The sequence below is a fragment of the Eleutherodactylus coqui genome, chromosome 4 (genome assembly GCF_035609145.1).
Source record: "Eleutherodactylus coqui strain aEleCoq1 chromosome 4, aEleCoq1.hap1, whole genome shotgun sequence".
In the NCBI taxonomy this organism is placed as follows: domain Eukaryota; kingdom Metazoa; phylum Chordata; class Amphibia; order Anura; family Eleutherodactylidae; genus Eleutherodactylus; species Eleutherodactylus coqui.
Window position 1 is genome coordinate 255,584,694 of NC_089840.1, and position 25,141 is coordinate 255,609,834.

Consider the following 25,141-nt stretch of genomic DNA (forward strand, 5'->3'; position numbering starts at 1 on the left):
ATCGCAGGTCAACCCATTTGAAACGCTGAGGCTGCAGTACCACATCCAACCAGTGAACAGGAGTGGCACTGCTTTGGGAAGAAAGCAGCCATGGTTTTCTAATTCTGCATAACCCCTCTAAGTGTTTCCAGGCACAAGTACTATTGATGATGTATCCTCAGGATAGGTCATCAATAGTTGGTCGGCTGGAGACCGCCACTTGGGAACTCAACCAATCAGCTGAGCGGGCACATGCTGCTAGCGCCGCTGTACATAGGAGTTAGAGTGGAAGCCGCTGCTCTGACCCCTGTGTAGTGGCCGGACCGTTGAATTCAATGAGACCCCAGCCTGCAGTTACAAGCTTTGGTCAATACACAAGGGTATAGGGTAGATCAATAGAATTTTTGTGTCTGAAAAACTGCTTTAAGCTCCCATAGTGTTGGTTAAAGCAGAATCATGAGACGTGTTCAGACCAACGGGAAGGTTTGGGGGTCTCTGGGGGTCACAATTTTAGCAATGATGAATGGACGTTGCATATATCGAACCACTGCTCTGAGATCGCTTGCTGGGGAAATAACGCATTGAGGGGCAGAGCAGGATTTGTCTGCCGGTCTTGGTCACTGACCGCTCTCCAGAAGTACTTCCCTTTAAATAGAAACAGGGCTTTGTGGCTGTAGGAGTAATACGCCGCATCCAGATTAGTACCGGGATGGTTGTTTCGAGCCACAGCAGGAAAAACATCTACGATTTTCTTGGGAAAGTTTGGAACGGCGTGATTTCTATTCACATCAAAGGCAAAAACCTGCGGGCGAGAAAATGGGCTTCATTACTTGACAAACCGAACTACAGTAAAATTACTTTAACCCGTCATCAATGAGAATTGACCAGCGCCAGATAGTCCTACAACAGATGCTATTATACTCAGAACTCAGCGCTCTGCCATTCCTCTGTTATTCCTCCTGAAAATGTACGAATAAATTGACAACTGGGTGTTAGCATTCATCTTGTCAACAAGTTGTGCCCGTGTAAGAGGGGTGAGCAGTGCCGGGCTAAGATCTTCTACCTGCCAGAGCGCTACTAGCTCTGCCCCCTCTCTGATGTCAGTGGCTCAGCCCTCCGTACTATTTCCCACTGTGGGGGCTGTTCTTACGGCTGTGACATGACGGCTGGAAGGACAGCCCCCACAGTGGGGAATAGTGCAGAGGGCAAAGCCCCGTCCCTGAAGTGCTGCAAACACTCTCGCTGCAGCCAGGTGTGCTACAAAGGCTTGGAACTGTGCCACGGGGAAGAACATGACGGACATGCAGCACAACAAGCAAATCCTTAAAGTGGATGAGGCTGCATCCCCATTCTGGAGAATGGCCTGAGGCTAAGCGAGTGGACGCAAAATAGGGTTCTGACGACCCTGGGGCCGAAGATGGCTGCATAGGACTCTATCCCACAAACTGCTGATGGTGCCATGGGTGCGAGAAGAGGGCAAAGTTTTAGACACATGAGATCTGTCTCTGACGTGTTAGTGTGCGCAAACTAGAGGGACAATGATGGATTGACATGGACTAGGAAAGCATGTACCTGAAGAAACTGTAATGGTGCCTAGATGTTGACTTTCTGTTGCCTTGATTATGTGTGTAGTTAGTGGGCAATGCTGTGTATACATATTGAATTCAAAAAAGTATTGTGCTATATACACTTTCCCCTCTCCCACGGTTTCCCCAATATTAGGGAATAATAGGGTGATTAGGGTTTAGGTTTCGGGCGAAGTCGTCCTTGTCAGGACGAGTACCCTGCATGTTTCATCAATAGGTTAGTGTCTGGGAGACCGAAAAGGGCAGAACAGGCTTTAGTATAAATGATTGATTGAAATAAAAGGTATATTTTATATTATGTACAACACAATATTTCTGTGACTTCTCTATATAATATTTTGCATGAGATTGAAAGGTTCCAGCTGGAGACCATTATTTCTAGCAGTGATATATATATATATATTCTTGTAACGGGAAGCGAAGGCACTTTGTAGGAGTTGTGTTAAGAGAAAGGCTCTGTATTCTGTGCGGTCACAGAGATGTACTGTCACACTTACGGTGTGGGGAGTCTGTGGTGCCATGAAACTCCGAAATTTCAGTAAACCGATTTATGGAGATAGTTAGTTAGGAGTCAAGTGGGAAGTGCCTTGTCATTCTGATATGGGGTGTGAAATTCTGGTTTAAAATCTGTAATCTTTAAGTAATTTGTGTCCTCCTATGGAGTGAAGCAAGATGTGTTTAATAAAGTTTATTTGGTTTTGAAAAAATGTTGCCTTCGTTTCCATCTGTCATCTGCTGCCCCGTCACGTAATCTCAGGCCCCTAACCTATTTCATCTTGGCATAGTCGGCAGGATGGTGCAACCAGTGGCAGTCGGAGGAACATCACATACATCTCCCGTTTGGTTCTGCCAGGTTGTAAGAGGACTGGCAAAATTAAAATAGTGGTTTTGTAACAGGGGTGAGCAGCGCCAATCCCCTCCGTCTGTCAGCCGATGCGCCGTCACCTAACTTGCACTTCGGGCACCGAATCCATGACCCATTTGATCTCTACACATTGGCAGCACTGATTGGACAGTATCAACGTTTAAAAGGACGTACCCATTTCACAAGGGGAATACTAACACCCGTTTGGCAGCTTAGACATACACTTCCAGGAGGAATAACAGAGGAACAACACAATGCAGAGTTCTAACAAAAGGATGCTGCAGGACTGGTACAAGTATGTCAGAAGAGTTGACAGCCCCTCTTCAGAGACCAGAGTGACTCAAGGACTTTAAGAGGATACACTAAGTGCCACTAAATAATCCTGCAGTTACTTAACATTCCTAAAAGCTCCTCATTTCCTGAGAATGAAACTATGTAGCTAAATGTCAGAACTTTAAAGTACCTGGCACTGATCTGCCCGCTATAAACTCCAGGTAGCAGTAGATACCCTTAATTAGTTGGTACAGTGGATGCTAATGCAAATTGCACACCCTCAAGACAAGAGCTGGTGCAGTGCCAAGACTTAATGATACAGCAGAGTGGAAGGAGAGGCCCTGCTGATTCGCCAGGATGTCACCAGCACCAAGTTTTCGTCTGCCCTCCACCTCTCAGTGTGGCTTATAGAAACAGCAAAGAACTTGTAGAAAGTCTCCTTGAATCAACTACTGATTAACCAAAGTCCTAATGAACTTATTTAGTGCATACATGCCAAAAAGTCCTGCGTTTTGCAGGATTATCCCACAAACCGGCTCACAAAGGGTCGGGGTTATCTAAATGTTGCCAATAAAAAAGGCTTTTGGGGGGTGGCTTGAAATATTGCACAATTTAGGATCCAAATGTCCCGTGTAAAGCAACCTTGACTTGTGAACTATCATTCGAATAGTCACTCGATAGTCTACGCCAGTGGCTGTTGTGTGTAAACACGGCCAGAGGTAACAAGTGAGAACTCATTCACTAATTGTCTTGTTTCATCTCACCTAAAAATAGTTGATGGTTTAATTAATTATCTTCTGGGGTAAATAAGTAATCACTGTCCATCAACAATTCGCTGACAGCTTTGCACTTGTTCTGTGTGCAGCTCCCACTCGATTGGCTCCAGCCTTTTGCTTATTGGTTCCTGAAAACACATACGTGTGAGTGATCCTCGACTGAACAGCCCCTGCTGGTCTTCGAAGATACACTATGTTACGTCTTACCAGCGCTGGACTGGAGATACAGGTATAGTAGCCATGCTGGTCACTACAAAGTAGCCAAGATAGCCAGGAGTCTTTATTGGGAAGTGACGGTATGCAGTACAATGGGATAAGATGGAAGCGTAGTCAAATGGAAGCCAGAGGTCAGCAGCAGGAGGTATCAGTATGCAGTACAATTGATGAGACTGAAGCGTGGTCAAATGAAAGACGTGGGTCAGCAGCAGGAGCTATCAGTACAATCGCAGAAGGAAGAGGAGTTTGATCAAGGTGGTGGAGCACAATAATCACGCAATGGATCTGAGGCAAGGTCAGGCTTTTATAGGAAGTCCTAACTAGTAGCAGGATGGAACCAGGACAGAAAGTATAGAATGAGGTTGGGTTTCAGCAAGGAACTGTCCAAATCCTGGATAGCACAGGGGAGAGCTGCTGACTGGAGTGCAAGAGGTCCCGGGTTCGAGTCCTGACACACTCATTGCTGCGGACTCTCACTGGTTTGGCTTTCGCTGGAATGTTAAGAGCTGCGGCCTCTCATAGCAAAGAATGTTATCTTGAAGACTGCTTGCATGTATTTATGTGTGGACCCGTGATGAGCATGCATTGAGGAGTTTTCAAAATGTCAAATACAGGCCCACCAAAGAACCTCACCTCCCTTGAATAGTCGATGAATTATACTGTGCCCCATGTAAATGCCCCCAACAATTTGTACAGTGACATGTTGCTGTGCAGTCCTAGCCTTAGGCATAAGATAAATGACTTTAGGCTAAGGCTACATGTGTTATGCAACAGCAAGTTCCCAAACCCTTTCCAATCCACTGTCTGACCTCCTGAAGACATTATGATTTAAGGCTGAACAGCTCCGATGTTGGAAGACGTCCGTCGGGGTTCTCTTACCGTATATTGCCAGCCTCTCTGCTGTCGGAGCCTATCCAACGTGTCACCTCATGCAGTACTGGCTTTAGCCAGCATATAGCGCTGTTGTATAACAGCAGAAAAAGAGTAAGCCCCCTAGGAAAACCGGGATACAAATTGGATTGGAAAGGGTTAACAGCTGTGCGCCTTGTCTTGATGTTGCATTGAGGTCTATGGTGGTAAAACTTACGTGCAACTTGCGATTTGCAACCAAAATCCAACAGAGTTGGATTTTTCTTGACTGTTCTACCGCATTTGCGTTCTGGTCGCAGGCCGCAATGCGTCACGTATCACCGTTTACCACTAGCCTTAAGGCGGTTGTCATGAAATAAGTACTGACTCTTTCCTCTCACCTGGGAGTCTTTAAAGAAGTAAATTCTCTGGGTCCTCCTGTCGAAGTATGCGGCATCGATTGGGCCAGGAATACCAGGAAAACCCTGCGAGATGAGCCTGGGGTAGGTCTTCCCCTGAGAGTCTTCAGAGAAGGCTTTGTCATTTTCAGTATCGTATCTCCAGTACAGAGTCCCTGTAAATGCAGGAGAGACATTAATTGTACAGAATTCCCCCGAGCGGCGGTGACAGATCCCAGGACTCCTTGGCATGATATGCCTGACAGATCTCGTCTCATCTGTGCACTGAGGATTTGTATTTTAATTCACACTTGTCTCTGCTGTCTGTTGATGTTCATACTTCTAATAATGTACATTTTTGTGTGAATCATCCATCTATAAGGAACATGAGGAGCAGAAGATCCTCCCGAGGGCAAATGGTGCTGCACCAATTCATTAGGAGGAGCACACTGGAAGATAGGGCATCATAGCTGAAGAATAGAACAGCCACTGTGTAATGATGCATCATACACTGAATGTGGGTTGTGAAGGGTATCGTTTCACCTACAAGGTGTGAGAAGACTTATAAGGCCATTCATGCTCCTCTGGGAAATATGCAAATAGGAAGATGGAACAATACCTCTACAGCGCCACCTATTGGAAGGCAGCATTCCTGCAAGTCAATGTCAAGACTTTTTTTTATCAAGCCGTACAACAATGACTGGGAAGATAGGCTAAAGACATAGTCCTCCTCAGAAGATTGTGCATGGTTATTTTTTCCTTCTAGGGAAGACACATTGTTACAAGGCTTGTTAAAAGTTCTGACATTGACTTGAAGGAATGCTGCCTTCAAATAGGTAGTGCTGTAGAGGAATTGTTCCATCTTTCCATTTACATACACTGAACAATCACTGCATTAGGAACACCTACTACATAACAGGTGGGTTCACCTTTTTAGGCGATCACGGCTTCCAGACGTCAGGGAAAAGATTCCACAAGATTGTGAACATCCTCCATACTCAACTCGACCCATAGCTGCTTCAGGAGCTCCATCAGATGCTGCACATTATGTGGATAAGTGGGAGGAGATGTCACAGCTCTTTCCAGCATATCTCTAAGACGTTCAATGGGGTCACAGTCCAGTGAGTTCTGGGGCCAAGGCAGTGTGGAGAAATCATTGTCATGTTCCTCCAACTACTCCCTAGTGAGCGAGCTCTATGACACAAAGTGTTGTGCTGATGAAAGATCTGTGGTCGTCCTGATAATACGAGTGCAGATGGTCAGCTAACACATCCGTATAGTGGTCATCCTATCACAATCCTTGAATGGTGAACAACGGTCCTAGGCCATGCCAAGAAAATGCTCTGCAGACCATGACACGACCGGTCTGTTGAACCCCAATGGTACACCCACGGGATATGGTTTCTTACTAGTTACACCAGATACGGACCCGGGCATCCATATGGTTCAGCAGGAAATGCGACTCGTCTCTCCAGATGACCTTCTGCCATGTTTGCAAGGTCCGGTGACTTTTACTGGACTCATGCAAGGCGTTGTTGGCAATGAAGCATGGTCATCGGGGGCACACTTGTCGGTATTCAATGACTAAGCTCCATTGGACACAAGGTACGCTGCATGGTCATTGTGGAGATTGGTTTAACTTCCCCGCTGATGAACTGCTGGGTCAGTTAGTCCACTGTGGCACATCGTTGCTGTGATACCATACATGCCATCTGGCATTCGCCTCTAGGGTCAACCAGGCGTGATCTGCCATTGTTTGATCTTCTGTCAGATGTTCTTCCATGGTTCACCTAATCTTGATACTGTGGTTTGGGAACAGCCTACAAGTGTGACTGTTTGAGAAATACTGGCACCACACCTCCGAGCACTAATAATCTACCCCCGTCAAAGTCATTCAAGTCACCATGTTTACCCATAACTGCCAAATGTTGCTATGCAGAGGAGAGGTCAGTGTATTATCTGAGAGCATTTACCTTCTGTCCCTCCTAGTGGAGCATATGAATGGTATCCTACCTTCCCTGGTTTTATTTGTAGGCTTAGTCCCAGGAGAGGAGCATTCTGAGAGGTAGGAACGCAACTTTCCCAGGTTGAGATTTATCACCTGGTAATAGTGTTAGGACCCATCTGAGCTTGGTCACATGGACGTTGGTAGATGGGCCAATGTAATTTGATCACATTATATACCAAGAACCTTGCATTATTTAATGTGGTTAGAGCATTGATTATGGCTGTTGCCATTTTTGGTTTCTGCTTCTATTATCTCAGAGCAGGTCGTGACACGGCCGTCATGTAGTACCATGTTTCTGATCACAAGATGTCACGTACCAGCTGTTCCTAATGCAGTGGTCGTTCGATGTAGATGACGAATAATAGAAGTACATGTAGAGTTACTTTGTCTTGTTCTCCGTACCTTTGAAAAAGTAGTAGATGTCCTTGGTCCAGGTCCATACATGAACAAAGGCATCAATCTTCTCTGTGGGAATTCCATGCCAACCAGATGATATAGTAATGGGATCTCCATACCGCGTCCTATTATTCCTGTTCTCATACATCCAGTACCAGCCATTCCTGAAGAAGTACGTGTTGTAGCGCACAGTCGTCTCTCCGTATTGGTTTCTCTCCTTTCTCACAAAATCAAATACCGTGTCGAAAGGTCCTTCACACGACCCTGGAATGGACAACATGTAGGATAAGTAGACAAGTTATTAAAAGGAGATATCCTATGTAGATAACCAACCCTGAAGAACAGCTGACCACATTTACTATGATGTACACCAGAAACTGCTCTTACTTGGCGTGGTCTTACATCTGGCGCCTGGAGCTCCCGCCAGATGCAACTAGTGTTTGAAGACACTTGCGCTTTTTCATACATTTGTCTCAGGATCACCGATGAGTAATTTAATTAGACCAGCATATAGATACTGGCTAGAGATGAGCGGGCATACTTGCTAAGGGCAATTACTCAAGCGAGCATTGCCCTTAGCGAGTACCTGCCCGCTCGGAAGAAAAGATTCGGCTGCCGGCGCGGGTGAGAGGTGAGTTGTGGGAGTGAGCAGGAGGGAACGGGGGGGGAGAGAGGAAGAGAGAGATCTCCCCTCTGTTCCTCCCCGCTCTCCCCCGCCGCTCGCCGGCAGCCGAATCTTTTCTTCCGAGCGGGCAGGAACTCGCTAAGAGCAATGCTCGCTTGAGTAATTGCCCTTAGCGAGTATGCTCGCTCATCTCTAATTCTGGTCTAATATGCCCAGTGTTCTCACAGTAGTGCCATGTAGTGCCACACCATGGTGCCACCTTGCAAAGTTTCTAGGCTGAGAGATTCTTAGGAATTAATAGGATATGGCCACAGTGCCCACATACAATGGCCTCCCCTTAATGGAACCTTTCACATACTTTATGCTGCCCGCACCTGCCATGCTGGTTCTAGTGGTCTGTTGTGTCCTTTTCGAGCACTTGTGTATTGAAGCCACAGTGCTCGGCTAATTCATGAGGTGCCGCTAAAGAAGATAAGGTAAAGATGCTTTTAGACGGAACGATTATCGTTCGAAAAACCATTCAAGCAAGTAAGAGTCTGTTAAGGCAGCAGAAATGCAGTCCTAAGCTCTCGCTCACGACCTGAAGGTTGCAAGTTCAATCCCCGCGTGGTTCAGGTAGCCGGCCCAAGGTCAACTCAGCCTTCCATCCTTCCGGTGTCGGTAAAATGAGTACCCAGCTTGGTGGGGGTAATAAATAAATTACCTGAAAGTGCTGCGGAATAAGTTGGTGCTATACAAATAACCAGATTTATTTTTTTATTTTAGTTGTTCGGTCTAAATGAGAGCCAATGACCAAACAACTAACGATAATCGTTCGCTTTCCGTTTGCCGGTCATTTTCTGCAGGCATTAAAATCATCGTTGGCTCAGAATTTCCGTGACGTCACAAATGATAATCGGCTTGTCCAAAAGGCCCCTCAGTAAAAGAGGCAATGGTGATGTGTACAGAGAAAGCGCTTTCCCTTTAAATTAGGTCTGTTTAGTCCACTGTAGTCACGTCTGTGCCTGCTTATCCGGTGCCGCCCTCCAGCAGACTCCGCAGCTCCCCGTTTACATCATTATTAGTTACCTGTGGCCAGGGATATTACCTTGCAGGCTTTATTGGCGGTTTCATGCGGCTTTTATTAGCTGCTTCTATCTTTATTTGCAGGCATGATACTTTGATTAAGGTTACTCTCCCGCAAATTATATTCCTCGGTGTTATTATGAGAATTCAACAGATTTTACAGGAAAATTAATCCGGTTGAATTTTTATATGGGAAGAAATTACCTTTGTGCCGACCGGCTGCTCCCTCCGCGTTCGCATCCCCGGACTTAGATAAGAAGTGGCACCGTTGTTGTATATTCATAAACATCTAGATTTCTTCTCCGCTACGTTACAAATTTACCGGTTTATGCAATTTTTAGGTGTTATTTTGTAGCTTGTATTTGTTATGTTACAAATCAATACTGATGTCCCTGTATGCTTCTCTAAATGTGAATTACAGTTCGCAGCTCTGTGGGCGTCACTTGGAGATGGTGCAGCGCAGAAGGAGTGGTTCCAAGAGCGCCTTCCCCGTTCATATGCTCTATTAGGGCCTATGAACGTCATAGAGCTTGGCCCCCCGCTTAGGATTCCCCTCTATGACCCAGAACAGAAACCCGCTCCGTAAGCGCAAATCCCTTCTGCGGGACCTTCGACGGTCTAGGTATTGCAAGATGTTCCTGCAAAACTACATTTCTCCTGCAGCAGTGGGCAGGAAAAATGTGTGGTGGCGCCCACCAGCAAAATCAGCAAATTGCCGGGGATGCAAAGAGTAAGACTTCTGTTGATCAACTACTTGCCCCCAGTCGTATATTCTGGGAGGGGTTGTGCATCTAGCCACAACCCCTTTTCCGCCCCATGATGTGCATATATGTCATGGGTGGGAAGGGGTTCCCATAAAATGCCATATATTTAGGGTATATGGGTGGCGCAGGCTAGTAAAGACTCTTTTTTGCGTGAAATCAATGGGTTCTATTCTCTGCGTATTGCGCGTGCAAATACATCCGTGTGAAGTCGGACTAAAGAACAGAAGTCCTTAGTAGACACGTGGAGGAGAGTGGACTGAGCTGTGATCCATTGAGCAACGCTGCATGAAGGAGGAGCCAAGCCAGAAACCTACTGCAGACTGATGAGGGGCAAACACCCCAAAACAGCTGTCCATGTGTGGATTCTGGCTTTCAATTCCCAGTCATTGTTACAAGGCTTGTATAAAGAGTCAAACATTGACTTGCCTTCCAGTTGGTGGTGCTGCAGAGGTATTGTTCCATCTCCCTTATTTGCATATTACCCAGAGGAACATGAATGGCCTTATAAGTCTCCTCACTCACTGTCTAGGTGCTCTCCATAAGGAGAAAAGATAGCGTTGCTGGCTAATAAAAAGCATGGAACGGAAGCCCTGTGAGTGCACAGCAGTCGACCAGATGTAAGTACTGAAGGACCAGTTTGGTGTGAGCCGTGGGCCTAAAACATCCCAGTGAGGCTGTTGGTGGGCCAGAATGACTTCTAGTACTGTGAAGAGTGGAGGCAGATGAAGAGTAATTGCCCTGGCAAAGTACTGGCTATCTGTGGTTCTACATTTCTGTGGTGGGGCAGACATAAAAGTGAGTAATGTATAGGCAGGGCAGGTTATGGCAGAAAGTAGCCTATCAGAGACCCACAGTAGGAGAGGCGGAATACAAGACTGACTTTGGTGTAACCTGAATTAGTGGAACCTCCAAAGTATTTTACAATCCTCAGTGCAAGGATTGATTAGAAATAATCACCTGTTGGGGGTAAAAAACAATGCAGCTGATTGGGAACATCTGCAGCAGAAATCTGGGCGTCACGTTGGATTTGCCTATCCTGATTGTAGAATTATTACTTGGCCATGAGGGGTTGGCTTGTCCAACTGCTTCCATACACCTGCTCTCCGACCAACACACAATTCAGTCTTTCTCTGGATGTGGCCACCATCCACCAATTTGGCCTGCAGAAGGAAGGGGGGGGGGGTACCATGACCCTGCTCTCCTGATAGATTGGGTTCCTAGGTCACTATCTCTTGGCTATACCACGAACATTTAAAGAGTTGGGAGGCTGGTCCACATTTTACACTTCAAACTGTTGGAAGCCCGGCAGGAGGAAACCCTTTCTCTTATTTGTACACTTCATATGTGCCCTGCATTGAAGTAGAACTGCGTAAGAACATCTTGTAGACCATCGAACAATCGGAACATCTCCGGCAGCAGGAGGGGAGTGTGCTGACCTTGTTGGAGGCAGTGACCTGACCATTCATGTCATTGTGTTCGCTAGGGCAGCCGATGTCACTGTCATGAAGTGCGAAGGGGAAGAGAGAAGGAGAAATGACATCAGGGTGGCGGATTCCTGCACTCCCGCGTCTACAGCGCTCTATGGCTATTCACGGCAGGCGACGGGTAAGCTTTGTGCGGCATAATAGCCCTTGTCAGAAAGGATACAGCAATTTCAATGGTCATATTTAGGGCCATATAAAAGAGTATATAAAAACCTTCAGACCTTGGTAATGGCTTCTATTCATGTCTGCAAGGAGCAATACAAAGTACTTCCCTTTAGAGACAGCACTAGCTCATTCACAAATTCTCAAAGGAGAAAATCGAAAATCCTTACTCTTATGTTCTCCTTATACGAGATAGATAGAGTTGCAAGAAAAAGTAAGTGAACCCTTTAGAATGACCTGGATTCCTGCATTGATTAGTAATAAATTGTGGTCTGATTGTTTGGTTACATTTCCTTTGTCTATACTGTAATTGTAACATTGTATCGTTCATGTCTTTTCTGGTCAATCACTTTTATTAAACAGTTTGAAAAGTACCCAAAACGGAAACAAATCAAGGACGTTGCATAATCACATACATCACGATAATAACAGACAATCACCAACTGGATGGCTTAGTTAAGTTTGGCTATTCCATCATACAGGTTGATGTTAGAACAACAGTAACAAAAGCAATGTTGATAGTCCAAGTTCTAATACGCAAATTCGCAGAAGTTAAACATAAAAGAAGGACCGTATCAACATAAGTCTGATGTTGGCTTAACCCTTTCCAATCCAATTTGTATCCTGGTTTTCCTAGGGAGCTTACTCTTTCTGCTGTTCTAGAACGACGCTATATGCTGGCTAAAGCCAGTACTGCATGAGGTGACACGTTGGATAGGCTCTGACAACAGAGAGGCTGGCAATATACAGTAAGAGAACCCCGACGGACGTCTTCCAACATCGGGGCTGTACATCCTTAAATCATAATGTCTTAAGACGTCAGACAGTGGATTGGAAGGGGTTAAACAGAAGGGGGGGGGATTATAAGGAAAGTTAGGAGGGGGGGTCTCACTACCTTGGTAAGCCAAACTAAAGAAATAAGGTTGAGTTCACATCTGCACTAGAACCTCAGGGTTTCGTCGGAGAGCTTGCACAAAAGACTGGAAGGAATAGCGCTGCATGCTGCGCTTTTTCTTCAAGTATGATGACGGCCAGCTGAGTGGAAACTGAACGGACCCCATTTTAGTCAATGGGGTCTGTATGGCACTGTTCGGTTCCGTCATAAGATGGACTCGTTCAGCTAGGGGACTCCACTTTACTGCTCCCCGAAAGCAGCCTAAGATGTAGATAGAGATAAAGGGAAACCTCATAGACCTGTCGAAGACTAAATAGGTAACTGTGGGTAGGCATGTTGAATTCACGGAAGCCAGACTTTCTCCAATTTAGCATTAGAATCCAGGAGAATACTGGTGAGCTTCTCAAGTGCACAAATATTATCCAAGCGGGATCTAACTTTATGAAAGGGGGCCTTACCTTTCTTCCAAGCTTGTGCAATTGCTTGCGTTGAAGCTAGGAGAACGAATGTGAGTAGTTTAAATTGCAGTGGAGTAAGGGAGGAAAGTCTAAGACCCCACTTACACTTAAAGATAATCACTCAAAACTCACTCAAAGTTTGAGTGACAGTTTTGAGCGATCATCTTTGCATACTTTATAGTAGCTACTATAGAATATGCAAGCGGAGTGGGACACAGCCGCGGCCACTAATAGAACAATACAGCTGTTTTGCATAAGCAAACAGCTGTATTCTTCTCCCCTCTGACTGCTAGTGTCCCCGCTGTGAATTCACAGCGAGAAACTAGCAGAGAGAATCTTATCAGTGCAGCCGGCTGTGATAACAGCTGATCGCTCAATTCTAGCAAGCTAGAATTCAGCAATCAACGACTCGAGCACGAAAACTGCACGATGTCCCTGCATTTAGACAGAATGATAACTCCTTAAAATACTGCTTTGAGTGATTTTTGAGTGATTCTCGCTGTGTCTAAATGCGCCATAACATGTAGCAGAGCCACCATTCCTTGTGTATTAAAAAGCCTAAAAGCTATGAAGTAAGCCAAAGACTCTGCTCCAAAACCTAATCAAACATCGACAAGACCACCAAAAATGCAAGGTATTTCCAATTGCCTCACAACATTGAAAGCACGTGGCGGACTAATTTGGTATCACATGGGCAATACGATTACGGACCAAATACCAGCGCATAAGTAGGTTAAGAGGCTCCTGTTAAGAGGCGAGAAAGAACTCAAGTGGAACAACAAAAGACCCACAGGAGATTCTACAGACTGCATACATCTCTGTTCATGTGTCCACTGCTAGAGAAACACTGAACAAGAATAGTTTTCATGGAAGGACACCATGAAGGAATCCACCACTGTCCAAAAAAACACTGTGGTCCGTCTCAAGTATGCCCGAGACCACCTGAATGGTCCAAAATTCTACTAGGAAACGTTCTATAGACAGCTGAGACAAAAGTGGAGATTTGTTAGCACAAATGAACAATGCTGTTTGGAGGGGAAAGAATGCAACACACCAACACCAAAACCTAGTCTAACTGTGAAGCCTGGTGGAGGGGGCATCATGGTTAGGAGCTATGGTGGAGGGGGTATCATGGTTAAGGGCTATGGTGGAGGGGGCATCATGGTTAGGGGCTATGGTGGGGAGAACATCATGGTTAGGTGCTATGGTGGAGGGGGCATCATGGTTAGGGGCTATGGTGGAGGAAGCATCATGGTTAGGGGCTATTGTGGAGGAAGCATCATGGTTAGGGGCTATGGTGGAGGGGGCATCATGGTTAGGGGCTATGGTGGAGGAAGCATCATGGTTAGGGGCTATGGTGGAGGGGGCATCATAGTTAGGGGCTATGGTGGGGAGAACATCATGGTTAGGAGCTATGGTGGAGGGGGCATCATGGTTAAGGGCTATGGTGGGGAGAGCATCATGGTTAGAAGCTATGGTGGAGGGGACATCATGGTTAGAGGCTGCTTTTCTCCCTCAGCGTCTCGACACCTTGTGTTCATTGAAAGAACAATGAATTTCAACGTGGATCAGAACACCTTTAAAGAGGAATGTAAGAGCAGCCATCCGTGAGCTCAACTTGAAAAGACGTTGGATGATACAACAAGACAATAGCCCAAAACACACAAATAAATCAACTAAAAGATGATGAAAAAGAAGATTTGTACTTTAGAATGGCCAAGTCAAAGTCCTGACCTTAACCCTACGGAGATGCTTTGGTATGACCTGAAGAGGAATATACACACAAGGCATCCCAGAAATATTGTGAAGCACATTTCCAAAATCCCTCCTCAATGTGGTATAATGGGATCTTACTTGCAGCTGCTGGAAACATTTGATGGAGGTGATTAAAGGGGGAATCTACAGGTGATTTCAAAAGGTTCACTTTTTCTCCCTGCACTCTGGATGATTCCTCCATGTGCTCCCTAAAAGTCATGAACAACTGCGTGTTATTAGATTGCAGGTCTATAATGCTGACTTCGATAACAATCAGGCGGCATTTTATAATAATCAATGCAGAAATCCAGGTTATTCCGGGGGATTAGGAGCTACAAAGTAATCAGTTATTATCGCAGATATGTGACACTCGGCCGGCCGCCTCTATTAAAAAGCCATTACCTGCCGACTGTAGGAAGTTGGGGAAGCGATGTGTTACTAAGAAACTTTATCAGCGTGCTTCCCACAGGGTAGTTTGGCACGGGGACCGCCGGATTTTTCACTCTCTGAGTTAAAAGGTATTTAAAAAAAAAAAAATTTTCGTTCCTCCCGAGGCTACAAATGAAAATGTCACACGTAGCTGCGAGAACATCCAGACACAAAGCGTCCTAATGTACCGATGCACAGTTCACGGCTCTCCTCTGCGCACACGATCACCCAGCGGCCGGCTGACAGAAGTGCTTGACAATCATTTTTACGAAACAATATAGTGGAGGCAGCGGGCCAGCAAAAAGAGACGTTAACAGATCCTCCAGATTATATAGTGCGCGGCGTCGGGCATTATTTTCAAGGGCAACGCCGTTTCTAAAGCGCAAAATGCGTAAGGGCTACAATATGTGTGTTATCAGCCATGAATGGGCAATAATTAAAGTATGTTCACACTGTTTTTTGTTTTTATGCAATGAAACATTATACCCGTTTTCTGTTATACATTTTGGGTCCAGATCTCTGCTTGCAGTCATTGAATAGAAACCCCATTTACTTCTAGAGGCTAAGAACCTATCGTGGTCATGTAATGATTGCTCCGCTGCACAGCTCAATACAAGACATGGGATGAAGCTCGTTCAGCGACTACAAGCAGAGGAAGTCTTAAAAACTCAAAATGAAAGGCATTTTCCAGTACTACAATACTGATGATCTATTCCTCAGGATAGGTCATCAGTATTTGATTGGCAGGGTTCGCTGCTGATCAGCTGTTTGAAGTGACAGCCGCACTCAGATGAGCACTGCTGTCACTTACCAGGTATAGTGCTGTACATTGTATAGTGGCTGTGTCTGGTATTGCACACTTAAATGGGACTGGGCTGCTCTTAGGTCATGTAAACAATGGACGTGACGTCAGAGATCCGAGAAGAGGCCACAGTGCTCACCTGAGCGCCACGGCTTCTCCAATCAGCTGATCGCTGGGGATCCTGAGAGGTAGACCGCCACCAATCTGCTATTAATACATTTTTGGAGGACAGGTCATCCAGAAAGCCCCTTTAATACACAAAGAGGGGAATGTATCAATGGTTTTATGCTACGTTTATGATGCAGGAAAGCCACAAATTATGTCACATGATATCTGCACTAAAATTTGAAGCTTTTCACACCTCTCGCCACTTTTCAAAAATGGCAGAAAGGGCGCATTTGGGTGAGAAAGGCGGAGCCATCTTCAGACCAACAGATTTGCTATTGTTTACACCAGAATTTAGCACATATCTAAGGGTGCTCATAGATGACGCAGATTTCAATTTCTGGCATACGGATAGCCGAAGCTCTACTAAATTTAATGGAGAGGAGAGGCGCGTTTTACAACAATGGCGTAAAGATTAAGACTGGTGTAAGAGATTCAAGTCTTAAAGAGGACCATTAATACACAGCTCTCAGCCGTGATCCTGACGACTCTTACCTCATTTTTCTTCATACTTGCCTCCATTCTCCCGACAGGCTCCTCTTAGGTCCGGCTTCCAGTGCTGCCAAGTGGACGGTCCCCACCACTCACTGTCAATCAAATCTGACATCATCCGTTAACAGTAAATGGTGGGGATTGTCCACAGGCAGCTGGACCTAAGAAGAGCCTGTATGGTGAAACGGAGGTGGGTATGAAAAAAATGGGGATAGTTAGCAGGGACATATAAATATGCAGCCAACCCCGCTGACTTTATCCATGACAGGTCGTTTTTAATAAATCTCCCCCAAAAGTATAAAATATCAAGACAAGTATGTTCAAAGCCACATGCATGAATCTGGTACCTGTGTAACAATATCATGAATCTGTACAACATACAGTCGGAATTAAAATTAAGCAGCCCCCCTTTCCCCAATGCAAATTATTTTAATTTGCCAAACTTTCAAACTTTTAACTGTTTGCAAAAATCAATCAAACAAGAACAATTTAAATAGCTACACAACTAATATGACGGGTGGTTTCTCCAAATTCAACACAAAATGCCCCTTTTAATGACTATTGCAGTTAGAATTCTGAATAGAATCCCCCATAAGAACACACATTTGCAAATTAGGTGTTGTCTCAAACACACCTGATGCAACTAGTCAAGGGCTTCATTAGTTACATCAGGTGTGATTGAGATAAAACACATCAAATACTTAGAGCTGGCTAGGATTTGTGATGTTTGATTGCATGTAAGAAATATGGCTAAGTCAAGGGTATGGTCCCAAAAGTTAAGAGAAGGGATTGCAATTGTACATCCATATTATGATATTGAGGTCTAAAATATATATTTGCCTTGAGAAGTATATACATTCATGCAGCAATGTCATAGCTGGTGGGCATGATACAGGAGCCTTGTATTTGTATCTAGGCAGATATTCCATTCTGAGGCTAGAAAAGCTGGGTGATAACTCCTGTGGGAGCTGTTATGTCAACCATATTACTCGTCACCCAGCTTTCCCAGAAGCAGATGTAATGCCAGCTTGTGACTTTGATGCTTTTGTCTAACCTGCTTTGCCCTCCCATTGGTTGGGGGAGGATAATTTTTCTGGGAAAGTTTCCAAACACAGCGGGACAAACTTCAGCCACCGTGCCCTGCGAATGAGCGAGAAATAATCAGCATCCGCCCGCGACTCTTACCGTACAGGTTCTGTATTGCTTTCCTGTCAGACCAGTCCAATTCAAAACCTGATTCCTGGGGGATGTAATTGGGTTGCATTATTGATCCAGTCCTGTGGATATGAGATAGTCCGAGAACATGGCCGATTTCATGAACTGCAACCTATTAATTGGAAGAAAGAAGCAATCAGCGCTGAGTTACCTTGTTACGGTTGAACACGAGGGCAGGTTTAATTAGTGTAGTGATACATTCAACCGGCTCGGGGCTGCAAATTCAACAACCCTGCTGTCTTGTACCGTCATTCCATATCGGTGGAAAGTTAAAATAAAAATACTTGTCCTGAGGGCTCGATGTGGAGAAAGAAAATCTATTTGCCATGTGAAATTGACCATGAGGGAACTAAAGAAAACAAAACACCTTCACACTGGATAGGTTTCAATGTAATCTGTTGAAAGGGTTCACATACATTCTGTGACCACTATAGCATAAGTCAGAAGTACATTGTGATAATTAAAAAAGGAGTCATCAATGAAGCCAAACGAAGTATGGCACTTTATACTATGATTTCCATTTTCTTTTTTTTACCTTTTCAACATCTCTGCTAACTGTCAGTGAGTGTCGCTAAAGACCGGTATAGATCTAATACACTGAGATGCCAAAAGTCATGGGACAGGAACTAATATTGTGCAAGACCCCTTCTAGCTTGGTGAAGTTTGGCAACTTGACATTGATTAAATGAAGCAGATGGAGGACCTCTAGAGGAAGGTTGAGCCATCTGGATAATCACCCACAGTTAAATGGTATTTGTAGGTGTCAGATCTCGGGTGTGAATGGACCTTTCCACCACATCATATAAATGCTGGATTGGGCTCATGTCAGGACGTGCTGGCTACATCATTCACTGGAACTTTCCAGAATGCTCCTTGAACCAATTCTTGGCAACTTGGGTCCCATAGGTCGCATTATTCTGATGCAACACCCCATCATTGTGGGGGTACATTAAGTCTATGAAGGGCTGAAAATGGTCACCAAGCAGTAGTGAGCACCAGTCAATGTGTATGTAGGAGGACCAGTAGACCAAACGCATGAGGACACTCCCCACACCAGTATGGAACCACCACCAGCCTGCACAGTGCCTTATTGACAACTGTGGTCCGTGGCTTCATGGGGTCTGTGCCACACACAAACAGCACCATCAAGCCAAAACAATTGGTACCGGGACTCATCTGACCACACTACATGTTGCCAGTCCTCTAGAGTTCAGTTATCAACCTCAGGAGCCCAGGTGAGGCGCTGTGCCCAGTGTTGTGGTGGCAACAGAGATGCTCTGGTGGGTCTTTTACTTTGCCATGAGCATGTTGGCCGGTGGTCAGCGTCACTCACAAGATAACACCTTATGGCTTATACAGTTACGGGCGTTCCCAAGTCATCACCTGGATAAGTCCACTTCATCATCAATGTACTACTGCTATCCCAGGACTTTTGGCACATCAGTGTAGTTTTCACATGGGACTGATACAATTGTATGCAAACTAGATGATCCCAGCTGTATATCCATCATAGCACTATTCTTCCTCCTGTCCTAATATAAGCATATATAATGATTCAGTTGCCATGGCAACCCATCGTCCCTCCGCGCCTTCATGGCAGAGGACGAATGGCAACACAGAGGGAGTGCCTTCCCTCTGTTAACTTCCTACATGCTGCGATTATCATTGATTGCAGCATGTAAGTAGTTAACAACGGGGATCAATTTTCTCACCTATCTCACAGCTGATCGCTAAAGATCAGTGGTGCTAGCTTGTGATCAACATATAGTGTTTCCCCCAAAATAAGACCCTGTCATATATTAATTTTTGCACCAAAAGAGGCACTAGGTCTTATTATGGGGGGATGTTTTATTATACTTACCTAGCAGGTTCAGTCCAGGTCCCACTGACTGCAATGCGGAGTTCAAACGTGCTGAGCCATGGCATTAATTGGCCAATTCATAAATCCCTCCTCCACAACACGATGGCTGTAATTGGTTCTTCGACCGCTGCTCAACCAGTCAATGCAGCGCTCGATGAACCAATCACAGCCATTGCATTGGTCCATCGAGCACTGCATTGGTTGGCTGAGCAGCACTCGAGGACCAATCAGAGCCATCACTTTCTGCAGGTGGGATTTATGAATCCCGTAACCAGGAAGTGATCCATGAGAAGCCGAGGACTGCAATAAGTGCGTAGGAGTTCTGGAGAGCAGAGGTAGAGACCTGGACCAAGTCTGCTAGGTAATGTATTTTTTTTAATGTAATGTAGCTACGGTTTATTTTCAGGCTAGGGCTTATATTTCAAGCCTTCCCCGAAAATACAAAAAAATCAGGGTAGGTCTTATTTTTTCGGGAAACAGGGTACTATGGTGGCTCTCTAACAAAAAAAAGACTTTCATAAGTGGAGAACCCTTAAATAACTGCAATTTAGAGGCCTTCTGTTAGTTACAACCGGCTCCCACTGCAAATGGTTTCAGGCTCAGCTCTTGAGTCCATATCATCCAAAAAATTTACCTAGCTGTACTTCCACAGCCACCCCTTCTTACCAAGAATGTACATATGTGTCCTTTGGCAGGAAGGGGTTAAAACCAGTTCCTGACTGCCCTTGGACTGTAAATGCTCAGGTGGCCCTGAAGTGGTTAAGATGGATTTATGAAGATATCACTTACTTTCAGAAGACTGATCCCGTTATCATTGCTCGGGGCAGTAAAATGTTCATCGTCATCAAAGTGTATGTCTCCCAAAAACCAGGCGTGTGCAAACTCCTGGCCCGACCCATCGAATTCTCTGGAACACCCTAAGTGCCGGCCTGTGGATGAGATAAATGAGCGTAATATGTGCAAACATGCAGTAACACCATGGCACATTTAGGTCTTGTTATTTGTATAGTGCCAACTTATTCCGCAGCACTTTCAGATAATTTATTTATTACCCCCCCCCCCCCCCCCCCCCACCGAGCTGGGTACTCATTCTACTGACCTCGGAAGGATGGAAGGCTGAGTCAACCTTGAGTCGGATACCTGAACCACGCGGGGATTAAAGTTGCAACCTTCAGGTTGTGAGCGAGAGCTTAGGACTGCATTACTGCTGCCTTAACACTCTGCACCACACGAGGCTCTATACATTTAATTAGATGAGACATATAAGCAGGTCACCGATGACGCTGTAATTGGCACTAATCCTGCTATGAAACAGTGGTATTGGTGGCATTTCCATGCCACTAGGTAGAATATACAGCGTGAAGGATTATGTGTATGACACAGCATGAGAGTATGATTGTGATAGAATTCCATCTGGTCAACAAGGTAGTAATAAAGTGCAACACTAATGGAGGCCACATACCTAAAGGTTTTACCAAAAATTGGATGATAAATTGAACTTATTAACGGGCTCTCCACTTATGATAATTTTTTGTTAGAGAGCCACCATACTATAAGTTGATCCCAAGTTAGCATCACTGATCCCTAGCGATCAGCTGTGAGGGTACTTGGCAATAAGTACTCATTTTCTCTGCAGCGCCACCACAGGGAAAATGAAGCATTACATGGCACCCATTAAAATTTAAGGGCTGTGTGTAATATATAGACATGCCGGGTGTGAATGAAAGAGGAATAGAGACAGAGAGACAGGAGAGATAACTATAGACCAACAAGAGAAAAGAGGGAGAGACAAGCTAGAGAGAAAAAGGAAGGAGAGAGGAGAGAGACAGGCTAGTGATAGAGGCAGACAGACACAGAGGAGAGAGAGAAACAGGAGATGGAGACAGGCTAGAGAGAGAGAGAGAGAGGGAGAGAGACACACAAGCTTGCGAGGGAGATAAAGAAAAGAGACAGAGAAAAGCTAAAGAGAAACAAGCCAGCAGAGAGAAAACAGATAGATAGAGACAGGTTAACAAGAGAGTAAGGGGTAGAGAATCAGTCTGACTGTGGAACTAAAACAGTCTGTAACAATCAGACATACTCCATTAGGTTTATGTTATTTGTTTCTTCATGTTTCTTGATTTTGTAATCGTTATGAGATTTGGGGGTCACTAACTATTTCAACATACGATACATTAATTCCTGACGGGGGATTACTGACCAGTAGAGTTAACGACGCTCATATATGCTACGGTGATCTGCTAAAACCACATGCAGCTCATCGCTGAACCTATAAGAAGCCCAGCAATTAGCGGTGATCCACAGCGGATCAACCACAGCATGTACAGCCCCATTACTGTGTACACAGAGATATGTATTGCTACCAATGATTGTGCCTTTTATGGGACCATTGATTCTCATCGGCTTCTCCAGGTTACACATCATTTGCATAGAGAACAAGGAAAAAGCGCTGCATGCTTTACTTTCTAATATTCATTACTTCCATAATAAATCATTGCAAAGTCTAATCATGAAACATTTGCATATTAAACAATTTTATAATTATCCGCTGTCTTGGAGCATAATATATTGCAGAGCATCAACTATCAGTAGTTAAGATTTAGAACAAATAAAGAGTTTTACGAGGCTGAGACACTAATTAAGAACATTGTCGTTGCTCTTTCTTTTACAGCAAAGGTTACATAATATCTTCTCTGCAAAAATAAACTGCCGATTGCACATAGATGGTGATACCTGCTGTGCAGTAAAGAGCTGATGGCTCGGCTTGTGGCACAGATCTGCTGATTCCGAAATCACAAGGCCTTCCTGAGAAACCAGATGCAAAAAAACAGAATAGGGCATGCTGGGATTTTTTTCACATGGATCAATAGTGTGAAAATTAGCATTTCTAAATAGCCTCATTGGCTATCATGGATCCATGTGCTGTCCAAGTCAACGCTGTTGTAGCACAAGGTTGAGATTTGTGCCATGCGAATAAGCCGTCAGGGTTTTCCAGTGGAGAGGAACCAGGCAAGTGTAGTCAACTGAGGGATGACTGGGGGTCCTTACCAATGTGATGCTAATGACTTCCACTTCCTGAGTATACACAGTCGAACCTACTATGTTGTCCACTGCCCTGTCAAGGTCTGTGGAGACCGGGGCAAAACAGAGATGGGAGAGAGGTCTTTTAAAGGGGTTTTCTAGGCAAAAAATATTAAATGACCTATTCTCAGGATAGGTCATCAATAATTAATGACCAGGGAACAACCGGTTGCGATCCCTGGCAATCGCCAAGCCTGTTGTCAGTGCAGTGGGCTGGACACGTGTCATAGGAGACTTGAGCGGAAGTGTGCTAGTTGGCTTCACTGCCATTGAAATGGGAGCCGAAGTGGCTATTACACTTCCATGTGTCGAAGGCAGAAGTGTCAGAACTGTAATAGCCATTTCAGCTCCCATTGATTTCTATGGCAGTGAAGCCAACTAAGACACTTCCGCTACCGTCCCCTATGACACGTGTGCTGTCAGTGCCTTAGGATGGGTGATTAGGTGATCACCGGGGTTCCCAACCAATGCATCCCTAGTGATGAACGTACCCTAATACTTTACGGCCTTAGATAATTATATAGTACAGTACCAAATAAAAGTGCCATACGATGCCCACTTAAAACCCTCTTACAAGTGCTATAGACTGTAATAGTGCACACATAACAGTGACATACTGGTCAGAGCCCAATAGACAGTGTTGTATGTTGCCCACTTAAAGGTTCCTTATAACTACCATGTGATAGTGGAAAATATAATAGTCTATAATGCCCAAATAAGGAGTTGAAAGCAGTATGCATGCGGTGAGCTTAGTGCCCTTACATAGAATAACGTCCCAGTGGATATTATAATACAGTATAAGAACATGTAAGTGCAATAGCAAAAAGTCAACCAGTGACCAGAAAGGCGTACCTACCTCGTCCAAAGCCCAGCTTGATATCAACTTGTGATAAAGGTGATGTATTGTCTTCTTCAAAGTCTAAAGGCATGACCTCGCTCCACATACGGAAGGCTATCCTAAAGACGTATCTCTGCTCAGTTACAGAAAGTTGGCTGCTGTATCCTTCTCCGATCATGCGCCATTTCAGGAGCTTCTTGCTGAATACCTTGCCCCGAGGTGCTTCCTGCTCCTTCTTGTACTTATCCAAGAACATTATCTGGTCCAAGAACCTCTTGGACCGTTTCTTTGGAGCCCCATCAACCTGGTTTGTGATCTTCGTGGAGTTGGTTTTGCTCATATTTTCAGTCTTACTCGGCCTTTCCTGGATATTTTTCAATACCTGGTTATCAGGCACCCCACACCTTGGCCTGTTCATGGCAGTAATGGTGGCATCATCCAGTCTTCCAGTTACTTTTAAGTTATTCAGCTTTTGAAATTTTTTCAGTGCTTCAATGAAGTGAGGATTTTTTGTGGGTTCTGGTGACCTTTTCCCCGAATTTGCTGTTGCCTCCTCCATTGGATGGATGTCTTGCAGGTGTTCGTTATCTTTAGTGATCGTGTCTTCCCACATTGCGTTCTCTGTCCACCCATATTTTGACAGAAATAGCTAAAATATAAATATATAAGAAAAATATAAAAGCACTGAAGATCCTTCAAAAAGTTTAATTAGTCAAAAATACCAATTTAAAAAAAAAAATTCCCATTAATTCCAACACAAACTTCCATCATATATTACTTTATGCATGGACACAAGTAGCAAATATGTTCAATTTTTTCAATGCACTTCAACCTGTGGGTCTCCACCTGCTGCCTGTCCAAGCAAACATAGGAGCAATAGGTTTGCAATGGCTGAAGAGCCACCAGTTGGAAACCATTGATATACTCTATATCTTATTTGTCTTTGATATAACACTGAAACTGACCTGTGCTGAGACGAAGTCTGTGACCAGCTGGGCTTGCTGGATATTGGATGGCTCTATATCCGAGTGATCCCTCCTGTGGAAAAGTTTTTCGGAGTTTCCAAATCTGAACATCATTGAACAATGAAAGAAGATTATCACAAGAACGGCCGCCATCATGTCTAGTTCATTTAATAAAATTTTGAGCCCTCAACCAGAGATTGTCAAGTGATTTTGCTTTAGATGTTCTCACTTCACTTGTTCCTTTTATAGACTACTGACAAATATGTTGTGTTTTTCACACCCAACAACAATGCTTTTCACCATTATTTGCTTAGCAATCAGTCTTCAGTGTGCCTAGGTGTCAGGTCAGTACAAACTTACCTGGGTATCAGTTTGATGCCAACTTGTGTCCTATGTACAATTATTTGACTTTTGGTGTTTACAGAGGTGACATCTTTGCAGGCTTCCTTCAGGTTGTTTATGTCTCTTTGGAAACTTTATGCTCTTCTGTTTTTTGATATTTAACAAGATTAGACACCCGGTGGGGTTATATAAGAGAGTCTTCCTCTTCTTCAGTAGAACCACCATTTTCAATACTCAAGTAATTATTGATGACATCAGATCTGGGGAATTTGGGGAAGTCATCACCTTGAACTTTTTGCCATGTGTCTCAAGCCATTCCTAAACCATCTTTGCACTGTGGCCGGGTGCATTATTCTGTTGGAAGATGGCACTGCCATTAGAGAACACCACTATCATG

The 25,141-nt window shown here is 44.6% G+C and overlaps 1 protein-coding gene across 1 annotated transcript; it reads right to left on the reverse strand.

The window, feature by feature from the left end:
* Positions 1–324: 324 nt before the first annotated feature.
* On the reverse strand, positions 325–24,555 carry MMP21 (matrix metallopeptidase 21). Its single transcript, XM_066601692.1, has 7 exons — positions 24,403–24,555; positions 23,456–24,086; positions 20,308–20,447; positions 17,628–17,769; positions 7,353–7,610; positions 4,946–5,118; positions 325–781 (listed from the first exon to the last, which is right to left on the reverse strand). The coding sequence occupies exons 1-7, from the start codon at positions 24,553–24,555 to the stop codon at positions 482–484; spliced, it is 1,797 nt and encodes a 598-aa protein (XP_066457789.1). The 3' UTR covers positions 325–481.
* Between the last annotated feature and the right edge of the window lie 586 nt (positions 24,556–25,141).

What these genes read in the sequence shown, in the direction of transcription:
- MMP21 (XM_066601692.1), bottom strand. Translation starts at nt 24,555, where the DNA reads ATGGCGGCCGTTCTTGTGATAATCTTCTTTCATTGTTCAATGATGTTC. An exon ending in ACGGGATCAGTCTTCTGAAA is followed by an intron (nt 17,770 to 20,307) that starts GTAAGTGATATC and finishes TCCAATTAATAG; the next exon opens with GTTGCAGTTCATGAAATCGG. An exon ending in ACTTCTTTAAAGACTCCCAG is followed by an intron (nt 782 to 4,945) that starts GTGAGAGGAAAG and finishes TCTCGCCCGCAG; the next exon opens with GTTTTTGCCTTTGATGTGAA.